The sequence below is a fragment of the Marmota monax genome, unplaced genomic scaffold, assembly GCF_021218885.2.
Source record: "Marmota monax isolate L192 unplaced genomic scaffold, Marmota_monax_Labrador192_F-V1.1 WCK01_AAM20220418_F8-fsc00102, whole genome shotgun sequence".
Taxonomy (NCBI): Eukaryota; Metazoa; Chordata; class Mammalia; order Rodentia; family Sciuridae; genus Marmota; species Marmota monax.
Window position 1 is genome coordinate 6,166,963 of NW_026692494.1, and position 17,625 is coordinate 6,184,587.

General features: G+C 60.7%; 2 protein-coding genes, 1 long non-coding RNA gene and 1 other non-coding gene across 7 annotated transcripts; 2 read left to right on the top strand and 2 right to left on the bottom strand.

Annotated features, from left to right (window-relative positions):
- Positions 1 to 1,203: 1,203 nt before the first annotated feature.
- Positions 1,204 to 4,096, bottom strand: Fam174c (family with sequence similarity 174 member C). Of its 2 annotated transcripts, none has more exons than XM_058579256.1 (3): positions 3,601 to 4,096; positions 2,353 to 2,472; positions 1,204 to 1,593 (listed from the first exon to the last, which is right to left on the bottom strand). In XM_058579256.1, the coding sequence occupies exons 1-2, from the start codon at positions 3,955 to 3,957 to the stop codon at positions 2,389 to 2,391; spliced, it is 441 nt and encodes a 146-aa protein (XP_058435239.1). In that variant the 5' UTR covers positions 3,958 to 4,096; the 3' UTR covers positions 1,204 to 1,593; positions 2,353 to 2,388. The 2 variants fall into 2 exon arrangements, with proteins under 2 accessions (XP_058435239.1, XP_046300302.1); XM_046444346.2 differs by having other exon boundaries at positions 3,698 to 4,017.
- On the bottom strand, positions 3,714 to 14,723 carry Cirbp (cold inducible RNA binding protein). Of its 3 annotated transcripts, XR_009226783.1 has the most exons (8): positions 14,579 to 14,723; positions 7,695 to 7,803; positions 7,511 to 7,617; positions 7,275 to 7,413; positions 7,106 to 7,187; positions 6,625 to 6,695; positions 4,321 to 4,424; positions 3,714 to 3,852 (listed from the first exon to the last, which is right to left on the bottom strand). XR_009226783.1 is itself a non-coding variant. In XM_046444345.2 (7 exons), exons 2-7 carry the CDS (start codon positions 7,795 to 7,797, stop codon positions 4,420 to 4,422), a joined length of 507 nt encoding a protein of 168 aa, XP_046300301.1. In that variant the 5' UTR covers positions 7,798 to 7,803; positions 14,579 to 14,723; the 3' UTR covers positions 4,179 to 4,419. The 3 variants fall into 3 exon arrangements, 2 of the variants coding, with proteins under 2 accessions (XP_046300301.1, XP_046300300.1); XM_046444345.2 differs by lacking the exon at positions 3,714 to 3,852 and having other exon boundaries at positions 4,179 to 4,424; XM_046444344.2 differs by lacking the exons at positions 3,714 to 3,852; positions 4,321 to 4,424 and adding an exon at positions 5,394 to 6,266 and having other exon boundaries at positions 14,579 to 14,717.
- On the top strand, positions 5,860 to 5,931 carry Trnaa-ugc (transfer RNA alanine (anticodon UGC)). The gene has a single exon. It is a non-coding gene; the product is annotated as a tRNA-Ala (tRNA).
- On the top strand, positions 14,393 to 17,164 carry LOC124092578 (uncharacterized). The gene is made up of 2 exons (XR_006851645.2): positions 14,393 to 14,664; positions 15,348 to 17,164. It is a non-coding gene; the product is annotated as an uncharacterized LOC124092578 (long non-coding RNA).
- The last annotated feature ends 461 nt before the right edge of the window (positions 17,165 to 17,625 follow it).

Sequence of the window (17,625 nt, forward strand, 5' to 3'; positions counted from 1 at the left end):
ACAGCCTGCCTTGCACCTACATGTGCAAGTGTTTGCACACTCGAAGTGCAGCAGTGCTGGGAGCCCCTCTGCTCCCCTCAGGCTGAGGGGTCCAGGCCCTTCTGCTGGCACTGCAGGCCCCTCTCCTGGCTGTTAGCCGTGGATGACTCTCAGCTAATAGTGCATTAACCTTGGCGGGGGCTGCCAATTACTTCACACTAATGCTGGGGGTGGCGGCTGATGGGCTGACAGGCACAGGGACAGACGGGCGGTGCTCACCCTCCACCCAGCAGGGGAGGCAGCAGGCGGGGGAAGGGGTGGTGTTCCGGGCTCTGGATGAGCTGGGTCTCTCCTGACCTCATTAGAGTAATTAATGTGCTTTTTGAAGCTTGAGAAATGGCTCAGAGCTCTGGGAGAGGGGTGCAGATCACAGGGTGGGGGGCCAGGACAGACTTCATGCCTGTTAAAAATGTGTCCCACAGGGTCTGACGCAGAGACGAGAGCTGATCACAGTGAAGGGAACAGTTGCAGAGACACAAGGGCACGGGGCTCTGCGCCAGACCCACACAGACATGAAGCAGTAGCCAGGGCCTGCCCAAGACTCCCAACTGTGTCAGCTACTCCCCGGTGCTCTGGCCTCCCAGCCTTCCCTGAAGGAGCCAGAACAAACTGGTGGTGCAGTCAGGGAGAGCATCCTGGGGGCGGTGGCTGAGCAGAGAAGGACCAGGCAGGCAAGCAGATGGGAAGGGCAGGGGATGCTCCTCTGTGCTGCAGTGGTGCACATGAGGAGGGGGCTCAGGAAGAGGTGTGAGAAACAGCCCCACAGGACCTGCTTCCCCAAGACAGCTCTGCTCCTGGAAAGCCAGGGGACAGCCAGTTAACACAAGGCTGCCACCTGGTGGCAATCCCAGGTCACATGGTGAAAAGGACTTCAGCCAGTGGGGGAGGTGCATCGCTAAGGAGACCTGGACTCTGCCTGTCCTTAGCTGGGGATGGGAATACAGGGGCATGATGAGGAGTGGCACATGGGCCTCAGGCGGCTCAGCCACCACACCAGGACTCCTCTGGAACTCCCCCAAGGTGCTAGAAGACTGAGATGCATGGCTCTTAAACCCCAGGCTATAGGTGGCATAGCCAAGGGAATCCTGGAGCAGAGATCCCCATCCTTCACCCACCACACCTGGGCACCCAGGCCTGGAGTCAAGGCAGGGTGGACGCCAGACATATTAGCCAATGCCTCATTTATTGTCCCCAGCTCAGCACAAACATGCTCTGAGACCAACCCCTCAGTCCATCTGCCCATCAGGCCTCAGTACAGGGCTGCCACATCTCCACGCAGGAAGGGTGTAGGGTGTGGTACAAGTCAAGCTGGGGGACCTCAAGAGTCCCCAGTGGTGGTTGGGGGCCCTCAGGTTTCAACATACTTCCTTTTGCCAAGCTAAGGCAGCATCTGGGGAGGTAAGGCCCTGTTGTCCAGGTTGGGATCAAGCAGGCTTTGGACAGGCTGCGCAGGCTCCGACCAGAGTGCTGGGTGGCACCAAAGCCCGAGGACAGAGCTGGGCTGTCTCTCGCCCTTCCCCTGTGGCCCATGAGAACGCCTGCCCCCTTCAGCATCTGGAAGGCGAGAGAAGAGAGGGAGGTGAGGTGTGCTGTGCTCAAAGGAGGGCAGCCCACCAGGTGCACCCTCCCCAAACGCCCCCTTGCTGGAAGGGGTTCCTCCAAGAGGGGGTGGTAGAAGACACTGCAGAGGGGCTGCCAGGCTTAAGTCTGCCTCCCTTCTGGGGATCTGAAAACAGAATCATGCTCCACGCTGCTTTGCCCGTTGGTCTCCTAATCCTCCATGTCTGTCCAGTTCCAGCAGGAGGGGTCCCCGTAGCAGCCATGCTAATACCTGCTGAGGCCCCACCCTCCCCCATGCAAGCAGTACTCCCTTCTGGCTCCCCGGCTTTTGCCCCCATGATCCCTCTGCCTGGATCTCCAAGACTGGTCCTGTCAAATGCTGCCCATGAGCCTGCCACAACCCTCCACCTTGAATGCTGACCTTATTAATCAATGTGGGGCCCATGGTCAGTGTGGCAGTCTCCCCACCTCTCTTTATTTATTTACTTTTGCCATGCTGGAAATGGGAGCCTGATGTATGCTACCACCCGGCCACATCCCCAACCCTCTTTCGCATCTTAAAGAGAAGGAAATGGAAACCTGGAGAGAAAGCGAGGTTGCCCAAGGGGGTGGTGGCCTGAGCATCAATGTCCCAGTGACTGGTTCAATGGCCCCATGGGTTGCCTGCACCCCCCAGTCCTGCTATTTCTCTCAAGTCTCCAGCTCAGCTTGGCCTTAACTGGGTTCCCTGGAGGTAAAGGGGGACTTCCCTACCATCTCAGGTTCCTTGTCTCAAAGACCGTCTCCTCATCACCACTGTCCAGTGAGGCCATCTCGGTGGGGTCCTCGGTGTTGGCCAGGAGCCCATACCTTCTCCGTTGTGGTTTCTTCAACCTGCACATGGTCCAGACACACTCAGTGGCTGTCTCTGCTCTCTCCGTCTGGCCCCTGGCCCTCACTTTTGTGCCCGTTCCCACCCCCAGAGTCCTGCTGCATCCAGCCCAATCATGTCTGCTACCTTCACATTGTAAAAGCCATGAGGATTATTACTAAATGCTTTCGTATGGCTGGATGTGGTAGCACACGCTTGTCATCCCAACTGAGGTAGGAGAATTCCAAGTTCCAGCCTAGCTAAGCAACTGGACACTGTCTCAAAACTTAAAAAAGGGTTGGGGGTAGCTCTCTTGTAAAGTACACCTGCATTCAATCCTCCCTCAGGGGAAAATAAAAACTGTCACTGCAGCAACAGCAAGTGAACACATTCCTCAGCTCACCCCCACCTCCCCTGTGCCAAGACCACAAGAAAATGATGATGTTCCGGCTCCCAGTTTACTGACAGAGAGTCCCGGAGCAGAGTTAAGAGTCCACCAGTGCCCTAAAGGGAGGACTGTGGGCCCAAGCCCCTGCCTGCCTGCCGGTGGCCATACCAGAGAAACGGAGAGACAGATATAGTGAATGGGCATACGCAACGGAGTCAGGAGGTGAAGGCTCTCCACCAAGAACTACAAGACTGTGCTTGGATGATGACCAGAAGGGACATCACCACCGATGTGATGAGGGTCCTTCCAGAGATCAGCTCCAGAGTGCCCCAGAGGCACAACAGAGACGAGGGCCAAGGGGAAGGACAGGCGCTTCTCACCTTTCTAGGGGAAGTCAATCAGGAGAACCCAGAATGAAGGGGCAGGCTCCAACGCACAAGTCCTACACAGGGGTGGGGAGAGCAAGAGGACCCAAAGGGCCGCAGAGGGCTTGACCAGACTCCGACCAAGAAAGTCAGAGGCCAGTTGTAGCAGGCGAACGCCAGGCAGAGGGTCCCTGGGGGCCTGGAGAGTCTCTATGCAGTGCTAAGAGCAGTACCGGAAAATAGGACAGGACACTCGTGGCTGCCATAAGCATGAGAACAGAGAAGCAATCTCTTGGTGTCCTCCAGGGAAGGAGAGACCGGCCATGCCATCCGCCTAAAAAGCAGCACCACCCCATACTACCCCTCGCTGGTGAAAACTACCAAAACCCGCTACTTGCCCTGGGGGAGCCACGTGGCAGCACGGCCCCGCCCCCACACGTGACAGGTGCCAATTGGCTGAGGAAGGGCAGCGGCAACAACTTCCGCCTGACGAACCTGAATGCCCGGATGAGGAAGTAGAGCGCCGCCAGGCCACAGAGGCCCGTGAGCACGTAGAAGGAGCGCAGCAGCGCCGAGCCCTGCGCGCCCGGAACCCACGCATGCGTTCTGTTGTGTGGCTCGTCCGGCTGGCTCCCGTTCGTCGTGGCGGGCTGCGGCGAGGGCGAGGGCGCGGGCTGAGACGGCGCAGCGTCCTCAGCCCAGCAAAGCAGCGCCGGCAGCAGCAGCAACAGCGCCGGCGGCACGCGCGGCCCCATGGCCCGGCGGAAGCGGTGCCCCGCCTCTGCTTAAGGCTGCCACTCAGACGCGCGTGGGCGGTACCGGCCTATAGCCGGCGGGGGGCGGGGCACCCGATCGGAAGTCCCCTTCAGACGGCCACGTTACCCACAGTGCCCCGCGCCGGCCAGCCCACGTCCCCGCCCCGCCCCGCCCCCGGCCTCCCGCCGCTCCCGCGCCGCACCCCGAAGCAGACACGCGCTTTCTGGGTGACACACGCCCTTTATTCAGACCGCGCGCCCCGCCAGCCGCCCGGCTCTTGCTCCTGCACCGACCATGGCCCGCGGCGAAGCTCCGTCCCGCGAGACCCGCGGGCAGCCCCCGGCCGGCTCTGGGGCACTTACGGCGACGAGCCGGGAGGCAGGCGGCTGGTCTCGCTGTCCTTCTGTGTGGCCCTCCTGGCGGCGACCCGAGGTCATCGCTGCTGTCCATGCGGGCCGCCTTCACCCTGCCAAAGCAAAGGAGCGTTACAGCCGCGTCCCTGGGCAGGGCTGCTGCCCCTCCCGGCCGCCCTGCAACCTCGGCCGCGGGCCCCTACCGGGCCGGCCTTTGCCTCTCCAGACAGCGCCGAGCCGCTCAGAGTCCGGCGCGGGCTCGGGGGTCTAGGGCGGCAGCAGACACGAGCGCGCTGCGTGCGGAGTCTGGACAGGCTGCCGGCTGTCCGCACGGCAGGGCGCTCCGGGGCCTGGCCCGCCCGAGGCCCCGGCTGGCCGCAGAGGGCCGGGGCCGACGACCAGGCCTGACTTTAGTTCTAGCTTGACTTGAAAATAAAAAAGGAAAACCAAAAGCAGTCCACGGAACCGTCCCCGGTGGTGCGGGACTCGAGCTCTAGGAGGGAGGCGGACCGCGGACGCGTTACCTCAGTACAGGCTAGTGCACTGCGCGCTAGCCCAGGGAGCCGCTGGTCTCGGAGGTTCTGTGGGCGCACAACGTCTGTCCTCCGAGGGCTGCAGCTTCATAGGCTAGCAGAGAACGCTCAGAACTCGTGAGGCAGGCAGAGCTAGCTAACCAGCCCAGTCTGTGGTCACCAGGCCACTGCGCTGTCCCTCTCTGCCCTGCTGCTAGGCTAAGGCCGTCCGGTCAGGTGTCCAAGCGCTGGCTGTCCCTGCTAAGGTGCCCGCCCCATCGAGCCCTCCAGCGGCTGCCATCACCAGAGGCACCAGGGCGCTCTGCGGGCTGAGCTGCTCCTCCCGTCACCCACCTGGCTCTCCTAACGGGAGGTGGCTTTCAGCTGTCCACAAGGCCCGACTGGGTCATTTTACCCTGCCTTCCTCCTCTAGCTCCCTTCAGGCCTCAGCTAGGGCCCGCAGACCTATGCGCGCTGTGCTGCAGCTGCGCTGTGCTTGCTCAGGTCTGACTGTGAGAGCCCGCAGCACAGCGTGTGTTGTGCAATGAAAGGGAAATTGTCAGAGCAAGGTTCGTTTCACACGGTCTTTTAATCGGCTTCGTAAAGCCAAAGAAAACTGCGTACAAGAATTCCTTAGCCACTGCAAATACAACATCGATGGAGTATGCATACGTCTTCCAGTAAAAAAGGACAATATAAATAAACATCTTCAAGAACCTCTGCAGGGACATCTGCACCTCTACTGTGGGGCGCACACAGCACAGATGAGCGTGCAGGCGGGGCTCCAGGGCAGCCTGTGCAGCCGCCCGGGGCAGTGTCCTATCACGCTACACTCAGAAACGTTACACAGAGTTGGAAAAGCCTCAGCTTGCTCAGCTTCCGACAGAGAGCGGAGTCAGAGTCCACGTGATCTCAGAGAAGTGATGGGGCACCCAACTTCGCCGGGTGACCCCACTAAAAAGAAACAAAAAAAGCAACACAACCAAAAAAATCCAAAACCAAAAAAACCAGTAACCAACAACCCACACAACAGGGCTGGGGTGTGGCTCAGTGGTAGAGCACTTGCTTTGCATGCATGAGGCTCTGGGTTCCAACCCCAGCACTGCAAAAACAAAAACCACACAACCCCTGCAAGTGTTTTTTAAAAACCCATGGCTCATGGTAAAAAATAAAATCTGAAGTGCTTTTCAAAACGTTTTTAAAACCTTTAAAAACGGACAGCGCTTCCTTAAAAAAGAAAAGTCTAGTAATGAGGCCATCTTGGGGGTCAGAAGCAGTCAGGCTGGGTTGACAAGATCAGAACTGAAATGACTACAAAAGTGGGCATACAAGGAGGTGTGTTCACTACACATTAACGATTCAGCGAAGCTCCCAAAATCTTTAAATACACAGCCATTGGAAGGACGATCTTGAGCAGGAAGGATTTTTACTCGTTGTGTGTAGCTGAGGACAAGAAGCAGGCACAGTGTAAAGGCGCTGAAGCACGCAGCAAGATGCAGCATCCACTCCCATCCAGACCGGAGGGCCTCGGGAGCAACCACCCCCCACAGCCAGGGGAGGGAGGCCGCAGCGGCACACATGCACCTATGCTGGACTGCACGGCGGCTCCCTCACACTCCCTTTCCTTTGGTCACTGACTGGTTTTTGTGTTCTACAGTAGAAACAGCTGAAAGGACAGACTTGTTCCTTACGGACAAGCAGAATGACAAGGTCTGAGCACGGAGCCTAAGTTGGAGGGCGCCAGGGTTTACTGAGCTCCCACCACAGTCACAGAGTGTGGTACCCTTGGAGCAAGACTTACCGTAACTGTCATAGCTGTCTCTGTAGGAACCACCTGAGCTCCGGTCACCGTAGCCACCACCCTGACTCCGACTGTGGGGAAGAGATACATGGGTGCTAAAGGACACCTTGACTACTTAAGCTCAAGCCTATACCGATAGAGCTCCAGCTCCCAAACCAGCTGCCCATGTTAGGAGAAGCAGAGCAAACTTGGTTATTGTCAAAAATTGCCATCTCAGGGCTGTTAGCGCTTGCCTTGCTCTGGGTTCCATCACTAGCATAAGAAAAATGAAAAACAAAACAAAAACAAAAAACCCCTGCTACCAGCCATACTCCCTGATCTTCCATGATCTGAGCACTCCTTCCACTCCTGCTTCTGCCACTTCCTCACCTCTCCTGTCTACCAGCCTGCCAGCTTATGCCATGCCATGTGGGGAGCATCCTCCCCAGGACCAACCCTCAACAGCTTCCCTTAAGCCCAGCCAGACTCTGCACCTCCTCACCTGCTGTAGTAGTCTCTGGAGCCTCCGTAGCCCCCACTCCGGGACTCAAACCTGCCACCCCCATAGCCTCGGTCCCCTCCCCCTGTAGAAGACAAACAGAACCAAAAAGAGGATTAGCACCGCCCACACCAGCCGCACTCCACTGTGCCCCGCAAACTGCCGCACTCACCTCTGGAGAACCCACGGCCCCGGCCCCGGCCCCCACGGAAGAAGCCCCGGCCTCCAGTAGAGCCACCTCGGTACCCTCGGGATCGATTGTCGGATGACTTGCCAGCCTGGTCAACTCGGATCTGCCGCCCGTCCACAGACTGGAGAGCAGAGGGTAGCGCAGTCAACCCCTGTGCCTGGCATCTTAGGAAACAGAACTCCCACTCGGCCCGTGGACCCGCAGAGGCCAGCCCTCACCTTCCCATTCATGGCCATCATGGCGTCCTTGGCATCATCGATGTTCTCAAAGGTGACAAAACCAAAGCCTCGCGATCGCTGGGTCTCCCTGTCTTTCACCACCACCACTGGGCAGGAGAGAAGGCCTGGTCAGAGCCCAGCAGGCCACAGCGGGGTCCCGCAGCCGCCGCTCAGGCCCGCTTACCTTCCGAGATCTGTCCGTACTTGGAGAAGACCTGCTCCAGCGACTGCTCGTTGGTGTCAAAACTGAGCCCGCCCACGAAAAGTTTGCCTTCGTCGGACGCCATGGCGGCCTGCGGCACACACCACCAACCTTTCAGGCGCCTCGCTCACGGCTCCCTTTCCTCTCGCGCCCCGCCGACCCGCCCTCCGGGGAGCTCCCCGACCCCCTCGGCTCGGCGGCCCACACCCGGCCGCGGCCCGCCGCCTCGGAGCCAGCTCCACCCACCGGGCGCGCCGCGGGCGGGGCCTCCCGCCCACCGAGCGGGGCTGGGCCGCGCTGGGCCGCGCCCCGCGCCACGGGCAGGGGGCGAATTCCCACCCTGGCCACTGCCTGTCTACCGACTGAGGGGCCGGACTGGAAGGTGCTTTCGATCACTGTACGACGCCCCGAGGGTGCCGTCATGGAGGCCGCCCCGTTCTGGGGCGGAGTCTCGGCTGTGACGAGAATCCTGGCTTTTAGGGGACGCGGCTACTTAGAGGGGCGGGGCATGTCGACTTGGACAAAGCATTTATTGGCTGGGGACGACCACTGCCCAAAGGTCCGGAAACGAGGAGCGGGACTCATAGGCCGCGCAAGGGGCTGTCGCCTCACACACACACTGAGCGCGCCCGGCCTGGCCTGGCGAGGGCGTCCTTTTAAATGTGCTACCACATGGGGACGGGAAAACAGAGGCTCGTGGAGCGGGAGCCACGGGGTGCGCGCCGCCCCGGCCCCACAGCCCGGGACGGGCCTCCACGCGCCCCGTGGCCCCGCCCCCTACTCAGCCCCGGCGCATGCGCCACGCGCACGCCCTGCGCCATTCCATCCGGGCACTCGGCACTCCCGCCATTTCGCTGGCGCAGCCTGGAGCTCGCGGCCGCCATTTTGAGCAGGGCCCGCCAAGCCGGGGGCCCGGGTCTCAGGGGAAACGCCCTCAGGCCAACGCAGGACCCGGTCTCCCGCTGCCCCTCGCCGCCGGAGGGACGGACTCCACCCCGGGCCCGCCCCGGCACCGCCCCCTCCCAGGGGCGTGCCGCCGCGGCCCCGCTTCGCCTGGGCGTCTCAGGCCGCCCACCGCCCGGGCCCCTCGGAGTCGGTGCCGCCAGGGCCCTCACCGCTGAGTCGGGCAGGTCCCTGACGCGAGCGGGAAGACGGCACACCACACCGACCCGAGCCTCCTAACGCGCGAGTGAGGGGGGGCGCCCCGTGCCCGGTATGATATATGCTGCCGCCGGGCCCCGCCCCCCCTAACCCGCCCCTTGAACCTCGTAAGCCAATCCGAGGCTTCTGAAACTGCGATCGCGCCTCATATTCATGAGTTGGGGCGGGGCAAACTCGGGCCCCGCCCCTCCCCCAGCACTGGCGCCGGGCGTGCTGATTGGCCGGAATGTTCCCAGTCCGCAGTCTCCCGCCCCCGTGCGCGGGGGCGTGGTCGGGGCAGTGGGGCAGGGCTGACCCACTTCCGTGTGCCCGTACTCTGGCCTGCGGCGAGGAACAAAGGGTCTCCTGCCTCATGGCACCCACCCCCTCGTATCGCTCCAATCCCAACATATCGACTTCATCCAGATGCCTATACCTATCCGAGCCCTGGACTTCAGATACCCCAACTTCCTCTGAATCCTGACATCAACCCTTATCTACTTGCCAATATAGCTGATAACCCCCGACTCCCAGAACTCCAAGGCTCCTGAATGAACCATTTCATGCAATCAAACGCAACACCCAACCAAACCCCAACACCGACAGTCCCATTTATGTGAGCCCCAATATTCCCCACAACTCCACTTCTTCCTCCATCCCAACACTTTGGGACACCCCAGTTCAGTGTGCCCACAAATCCAACCACATCCGCCCCTAACTCTAAGCTATTCCCTGACCTCACTCTCTCCATCCCTGGCAGATACTTCACAGGCATCTCAACACTCACCTGGCCTGGCATTTGTCCATCCCAGGTCTATGTGCCAAACCGACACCCATGTTCAAGTGGCTCCACCATGCAGTCCCCAATATACCCAAACCCAGCTCTGCCTTTGGCTTCCCCGCTGCTACCAGGCATCCCAGTCACAGCCATCCCGTGGGTCTCCACAACCACAACCTACTGACTACCCACCCGGAGGTCAGGGCCCTCTATGCTCTGCCACCCGTGTCTTGTCCTTTAGAAGGCATCTCTTCTCTGGTCCTTAGATGTCCCAAGAGTTTGCAAAGGCCTTTGCCCCTAAGGCTGCTCCTGGGGTGGGGGACCTTTTATGGCCTGCTTAGCTCATGCTGCTCCCAGGCCACCTAGTCGAAGAAGAAGATTGTAAATCCTTCTCTGTCTGCCCAGACCAGTGATCCACACTACAGCTCCTCCCCCAGAAAGTCTCGGACTCTGCAGGAAAGTTGAGGGTCATTGAAGAAGAGGCCCCATTTTCCTGAAAAATCCCAGCTCCACCCCAGGCCTCGGACTCAAGCAGGTCGAAATGACCCAGCTATCTCCAGTGACAAGTCGCCAGTACCCTCAAAGAGCTCAAGGACCCCTTCCCAGGCCGGCAGTTGCATGACTCATGGCCACCCCCTCTGCACCTTGCCTCCCCGTCAGCAGCAACCTGCTGCTGCGTCAGCCACTCACGCAGGACTGTTATTATAAGGAGCAGAGAGACATCAGCATCCAGCTCCCCTGGCTGTGTGGAGGGGGCCACCCACACCCTCAGGAGCCTAGACCACTGGCACACCCCGCCCCGGAGCAATTCAGGCCCGCCCTTTCCAATCTGAATCCTAGGCCAGGAAATTCTTGTGCCATAGTTTCTCAGGGATGGGAAGCGTCTCTGTAGTCACAATTCCGGGGTCATTCTGGGCCCCCACATTGCCTCTAGTTCTGAGTCCCTGCTTCCTCCTGGTTTTGTGTGGAGCCCTGTGTTCATTCACTCATTCTGCCAGCACCTAGTTATTCAGCTTACTACCAGCAATTCCTGTGTGCCGGTCCCCGAGAGTACCCACGGCCGTCCGGGGTCCCCAGCAAGGTGTGGACGTGAAACTGCGGAAGCCTGTCCTCTGCGCTTCTGCCCCTCCACAGGGTGCTCGAGTCTCAGCTTTGTACCGGTCTCCGAGCCTGTGCCTCTGTGGTGTCCTGTCTGCGTGTACATCAGTCTCGGCGTGTCACCGTGACTCACTATCCTCGTGCGGGGCTTGCAGGAGGTGAGGACCCCTTCTCACCCCGTCTGCCACCCCTACACGATGAACTCGAGGCCAGGCTCATAGCCCGGCGCTGACACAAGGGGGCGCCGCAGCCTCGCTGTCGGCGTGGCTGAAGCTTTTGCGACCAGCTCCCAGGTCCCGCCCTTCAGGGCAATCGCCAGCTGCGTGGCCTCGCGTGGAGTGTCGGGTCCTTCTACCGCCCCCAGCCCTCGCGGGTCAGGACGGCCAACCCGCAGGGCGAGTACCTCCCTGGCGTGGGGACCTCAGAGCCCTGTTGCCTTCCCCAGCTCGCCCCGCGACTATGCCGGGCCGGAGTGGGGTTGCTATTCCTGTATAGACGCTTGGGACTCGCCCCTGCCCCTCGAGGACTCGGCCTCGGCCGGGAGTCTCCCTGTCTCTTCATCTCCGCATTTCCCCGGCTCTGCGCAGCGGTCGGCTTTTTCACAAACCTGCCCCCTCCCCAGCCAGCTGTCTCCGACGGGGCGCCCCCCATCCCGAGGGTTTCGCCCACTCCACCCCAGGGCTGGCAGCCCCGCCCTCCCTCTGCGAGGCGTCGCTATATAGGTGGGGGCAGGGCCGCTTCTCCTCCGCCTTCCCCGCGGGGCCGGGCCCGCCGGACGCTGGGTCCTTTCCCGACCCCGGCTAATGACCGGGCGGGAGGCGATAATGAGCGTCTCGACCAGGGACGGGAGTGGTCCAGGATGAAAGACTTGTAGTGGTGGTGGGGTACCCCGGGGCCGCGTAATTACCGCCCCCTCCCGGCCAGGCGGGGCTGGGATGGTGCACCTGGCGGCCGCCAGGCGGGGGCGCAAAAGTGGGGCCGTCCTGGTAGACTCCAGTCACCCAGCTGGCCCCAATCCTCGGGGCCCAGAGCCAGGGTGGGGGATGAGCAGACTGTGCGTGCTGCCAGGTGTGGCGCATGTGTGTGCTCGTGGGCCTCGGACTCGTGGGCACTGAGATGACTAGGGACAGGTTCGTGTGGACAGGAAAGTGGGGATGTACTTGGGTGTACACAGGCGTGGGGGGGGGGGGTGCTGGGAGCTTGGCAGCCCAGTCAGGACAGGATCACATTTGCCAGGCATGCAAGCCTGTGTTCCACAACACACAAGAAGGGGTGCTGAGACCCCCAAATATGTACACAATCCGGATGTGCATGTGGGAGCAACTCAGGACACGCATGGGTATGCGTGACAAGGGTGGGCCGGGACCCACAAAGCGTATGTGCCCATGCCTGGTGCTATGACTCATGTCCCTGGGTGGGCACTTGAGCTATGTCAGCAGCAGAAGGGGCAGTTTCAGAAGCCAGACGTCCAGAGCAGTAAGGGTTAAATCAGCCCCTACCCCAGGACCCCCAGGACCTACCTGTACCAAGGGGGTCTCTCTTCCCCAGTGCCTAAGGTTCAGAGGTCTGCAACACAGAAATGCCAGAGGGGGGCTGCACCTTGTTCCTAGGAGGGGGTCTACATCCAGGATGGGGTGCAGGGCCCAGACTGGGGCTGGGCCTAAGCTGCCAGTGACTCACCCCCTCCCCACAGGACTGAGTCACAGCCCAGGAATGTACAGGCTGTTAGGCCACATCTGCTCCTGGTCAGCCCAGGCCAGAGCAGGCCATCCCAGCAGCCCCAAGGCTGGGCCTTAGCACACATATCCTGTGACACACCACACACACACATATGCACTCACTGGGCACAAAGTCACACAGCCACCATGCACTGGGCACCAAGAAGTGCCCTGGGCATGAAAGTTGACTACAGTCCCCTATTGCTGCCAACTGCATGCATACATGACAGGTTGCATATGAGATCCAGAGGATACATGGTCACACAGTGATGGTGGTCAGGACAGAAGGCCCCATGCCTGCTCTCAAGACCACACCTGCTCAGTCTTTCTGTACTCCATACAATGCAGAGGCCAAGAAAGTGACCCCTGCCACTGAGGGATGGACAGTGGGAAGGGCAGAAAGTGAGCACACCTGGCAGGATGTACAGTGACCTGTATTTGTGGGCATGCCACCTGAGATGTCTGGGAAATGCCAGAGTCCCTGCAGCAGCCAAGAACACCCTGCAGCTGGCCTAGGTGCCTTACCTGGGGGTGCTCAGGACACGCACACTGTTTCTAAAACCGGGTAAGGGGGTGGGTATAGACTGCCCACCTCTATGGCCTCAGAGATGCTTAGCAATAACCCCCATCCTCTAGGGGCCAAAGGAACAGGTCCCCACCATAGCCATTCACTGTACTCTGGGCCCCACTCCCCACCTTGTGGCCCCAAAGCAGGGCATCACCTGTACACAGGTTCCCTGTAAACCCAAAGGACACAGAGTGGCTTCTGCCTGGGGCTGGTGGTTTCTCTGTGTCAACAACGGAGGAAGTCAAGTGGAGATCCAGTCCTCTCCTCCACACCCTCAACCTGGGGCAGCTATAGGGACTCACACCCCTGCGTGTGGCAATCCAAGTCACGTAGCATCTGCCCACCCCAGAGGCTGCAGGGCCCCCATACAAGCAGATGCCTAGAAAATATGTCCATGCATCCATATCAGGATCTGTCCCTCCAGGGTCACACAGAACCAAGGGCCAGCTGAAAAGTGGGTGACAGGCAGCAGCACCTCTGGGGACAGGGGAGCTTGGGTTCTCTCTCTTCTGCATGTGGCAGTTCACAGAGTACTGTCACTCAAGTTAATTTCCTTCTTTGCCTGTATTTCCAACAGTAACCAAAAGGCTCCTGGCTGAAGTCAGGGGACAGCTGTGAACCGCCCCCCTGTGTGCACCTGCTTCCCACCCAGACCAGAAGACTGCAGTGGCCACGGGTGGGGGAAGGGGAGGGCCTAGGGCCCAGAGCTAGTGGCCAGTGGTTCTTAGCCCACTTCTCCCACTGTTTGTTGGAGGGTGCTGCATGGTGACTTTTAATACTAGGGTTTTAAGGGAGGTCTTGGGCCAGGGCAAGAATGGGGGTACCCTTCGTTTTGAGGGTCACACAGTTGATTCAGGGATTGTGGAGGAACCAGTGCGGGCCTGGGGCAGGTTTATGGGGGTGTGTGTGGGTGTTGTGTACTTAAGAGCCTGGCAAACAGATGGCACTCAATAAACACCCTTAGAGCGTTGAGGGGTGTGCTGTACACACCGGTCGTGTGTCTGGTGGCCGGGCGGTATGGGGCTGTTTGTGGGGTACTGCTTATTCTCCAGGAGGGCTGGGTGTGGGCAGCGTCCTGGGTGTGGGGCGGGGGCTGGGCAGTCGCAGCCCGCGTTCTGCGGCAGCCGGCGGGGTGGCCGCCTCCTTGGTGGGGGCCCCGCCCACATTCCAGAGGGGTCGGGGTGCCCTCGGGCCCACCCGCTCCAGAGCCTACTCCCTCCCCGGCACCCGAGGCAGCAGCTGGCTCCAGGGAGGGGCGCGGGGCCGGGGAGGAGGCTGGAATGTGAGCCGGGGGTGAGGGAGGGGGCCCGGGAGGGGGCGGAAGTAGGGGAGGGGAGGCGCGGGGCGGGGCGGCCGAGAGGGACGAGAATAGAGGGGGATGGAGACGGGACAGAAATAGAGGCTGGGAGACCCAGGAAGACCAAAAGAAAGAGAAACAGGGGGTAGACTGACAGAGCCAGAGGGAACCGGACGCGAGCGGGAGGAGGCAGGAGGCAGTGGAAGGAGGCGCCCGGCCCTGCCGTCGGGCCGGCGGCCGGGCCTCCCCCACCGCTGGGCTGCTCACCTGCTCCCAGTGACACCGGAGAGCGCCAGTTCTCTGCCCTCCCAAGGCTGGGCAGCCGCGGGTGGGGCTGGAGTCACGACTCCCGGGTAGGGCCCCAACGCCCTCGGCCGCGGGAAGTGGCAACTCCCATTCCCATGGCTCTGCGAAGGAGGGCGGTTCGCACCAGGCCCTGTGGAGGCGGTGTGGGGAGCACCCCTGTCCCACCTCCCCAAGGTTTCTGGCCAGGGGCCTGGCTTCTTCCTGCCACCCACCACGAGCCACCTCCTGACCAACCGTGGTCTTTGCCATCCCCAAACCTTGGAGCCAGCTCCAAATGCTCGTTTGGCTACCCCCAGGGCACTCAGGCCTCTGCCAGAAAGCCCTGACCTCCAGTGCCCTCATATCCCACAGCTGCCTTTTCTCCGACAGAGCCTGCCCACCTAGGAGGTCACCCCCTTAGCTGAGGCAGTCAAGTCCCTCCGGCTTTGGCAGCCCCTTCGTTCCACTAGCTTCATAGTCTCCCTGTTTACTCCTCCTCCCGGACTAGCGCCAGAGGCCAGCCTGGGGCCAAAGCTTTTGGTTAACATCCTCCCCACTTGGCAAATACCCACCCCTGCTGACTCTGACTGCTGCCTCTGTAAGCCTAGTTAAAACCAAAGCTGAACCCAAGGCAGGGGGCAGCTGGCCCGGAAATTCCACCCCCTGGGTCCTCAACAACTCCTGAGCAATTGCCAGCCTCTCAGCCAAATGCTCAAACACACAGGCAAGCAAACTCTTCCCCCTTCCCCAGACTCTAGGGCTCTCAGCAGCCCTTGCCAGAGGCCTCCTGTGGACAAGAATAGAGGGGGATGGAGACGGAGACGTCCCTCCAAGCCAAGCCCAAGTTCTCCTTCAGGAAGAAGCTACCGGGGTTTCCACCTATGCCTTCCTCTGGCCAAGCGTCTGTCCAGCCACCTCCTGGATGTCCTGGCCTCGGTTCCGGTCTTCTCAGGTCACAGACCTGGGGACAGCCCTTTTGGGTCCTCGCCACCTTGACCTTCTCCTCTCATCTTTGCTTTCTCTCCACCAACTTGCCTTCCCCGCTGCCCACAAAGGCTCCTTCTTTCAGTATTTCCAGGCCTCGGCACACACCGTGCTTCCTACCCTGGGCACACCTTCCCTCTCCCTATGAACTCATATTGCTCCAGCAAAGCCTCAACCCCTTCCTCCAGGTAGTCTCCACTCCCTGAGCTCCTCCCTCAGCCTGGGAGTTACAGGAGGGCTGGGCGCAGGGGTCGGGCACTGGAGAACACGATGAAGAATTAAGTAGAAAATGCCGCAGCATAAAAGGAGAAGTGCACGTGAGCATGCCCACGCGGGGGGGGGGGTGTCCACGTGCGGCGCCCTCAGGTACGCCCCCTCTTCCGTCCGGGCCACACCGCAGCCGTCAGGCCTAGGTTGCATTTCCCGCCCCCCAGCTTGCGGGTGCGCAGGGAGAAAGGAGGGGCTGCTGTGCTTCCTGGCTCGCGCTTGCGCATTCGATCCAGCTGGGCTGAAGTCCCGACTCCAGGTGACTACGGACGCTACTATTGGCCTTTGAAAATAGAGAACGGCGTGTCCGCCAATGAGACTTCCCCGAGGGTGGGCGGGGCCTGGACCTCCCCACTAGGTGACGGGGGTGGGCGCGCCCTCCCCGCAGTGACGTCAGGCTCCTTTCGTGATGCGTTGCCCTGGAAACCGCGTTTCCATCTCCGCGGGTTTCCGGGGGCCGCCCCCTCCCATTCAGTTTTTTCCTCAATGGGGGAGAAAGCGGTGCAGGGCCAACTCCGCCCCCTGCGAGCCTGGTAACCCCCTGCGCGTTTTGTGCCTCAGTTTACCTCTTCGCTCCTCCAACTCAACGCATGGCCACCACTTGCTTCACCGGGCCGAGCACCTCCCTGGGCAAGTGTGTGTAGGCGCTGGGGTCGTGCAGGGTGCACGGAGGGCTGGGGTTTTTTCTCTAGGACTCCTAGAGATCTCTCTCACGCCCTCCGGGAGTTTATTCCTCAGAGCCCCAGAATACAGCCAGACCTGGGCCTCCACCCCCAAGGCAGGCCCTGTCCCCCACTCCCCAAGGCATGGCCTTGACTCCCTTGGGGCCTCAGGCTGGCGGAGTCAGCATGCTAGGGGGCGGTTCCTGGATTGTAGGTACAAACATCTCCTGTGAATCAGCAGGCCCATTGTGGCATCCTTCTTCCTCATCCTCTCAGTCCTGGGCGGCAGGTGATGGCCAGGGTGACGCTCCTGACTCGTGGGGCTGGGGCTGCTGTTCCTCCTGAGCCTTCCCTTTGCACCTCCACCCCGTGGCCTCCAACTTGGGCGTGGGGGGAAGAGGACTTTTCACCACGACCTTGAGGCCTGGGGATGGGCTGACAGGGCATCTGCCTTCCTGCCCTGGGTGTGGGATGATCTGGGGACTGAGTGGTGGGAAGGGCAAAAGGTCCAGGAAGATGTGTCCTAGGCCACCCTGTAAAAGGGACCTGCCCCTCCCCCCTGGGGGTTCTTGGATCAGGGCTGGGGAGGGCAGAAGCTTGGCCATGTGCACCTGGAGGAGGGTAAGGGGTCACAATTAAAAAAAAACTCCTCTCACCCTCTTGGCCAAGTGCTGTTTCTGGACCTCTTTTCTCTATAAAGTAGGAGTATAACTACTTCTAACTCACAGCTTGCCGTGCTTCTTAAATGAGGAAATGCATGTGAAAGATTAGGTGTGGGATGATTGCTCCCTCTGCCCAGCCCCAAAAGACATAAAGATGGAACCCCAGAGAACCTTAGCTGGGTCCTTGGGGAGCCCAAGGCTGGCAGAGGGGAAGACAGAAGGTCAGGGAGGGGTGGGAGGGGCATTCTGGGGGAAGTTCCTAGGCTGAGTATGGGGCAGCCAGGAAAGAGGTGTTCCTGCTAGGGCCTTTGTTAAGGCCAGGGCCAGAGGTTTGATAATACAACACTAGGGTGTGGCCATAGGGGCCAAGAGGTCATCCTGGGCTGGGTCTTGGCCTGCAGCACACCTGACTAGTTACCCAGGTGAGGCCTGGGGCTGTAGGAAGTCTAGCTCC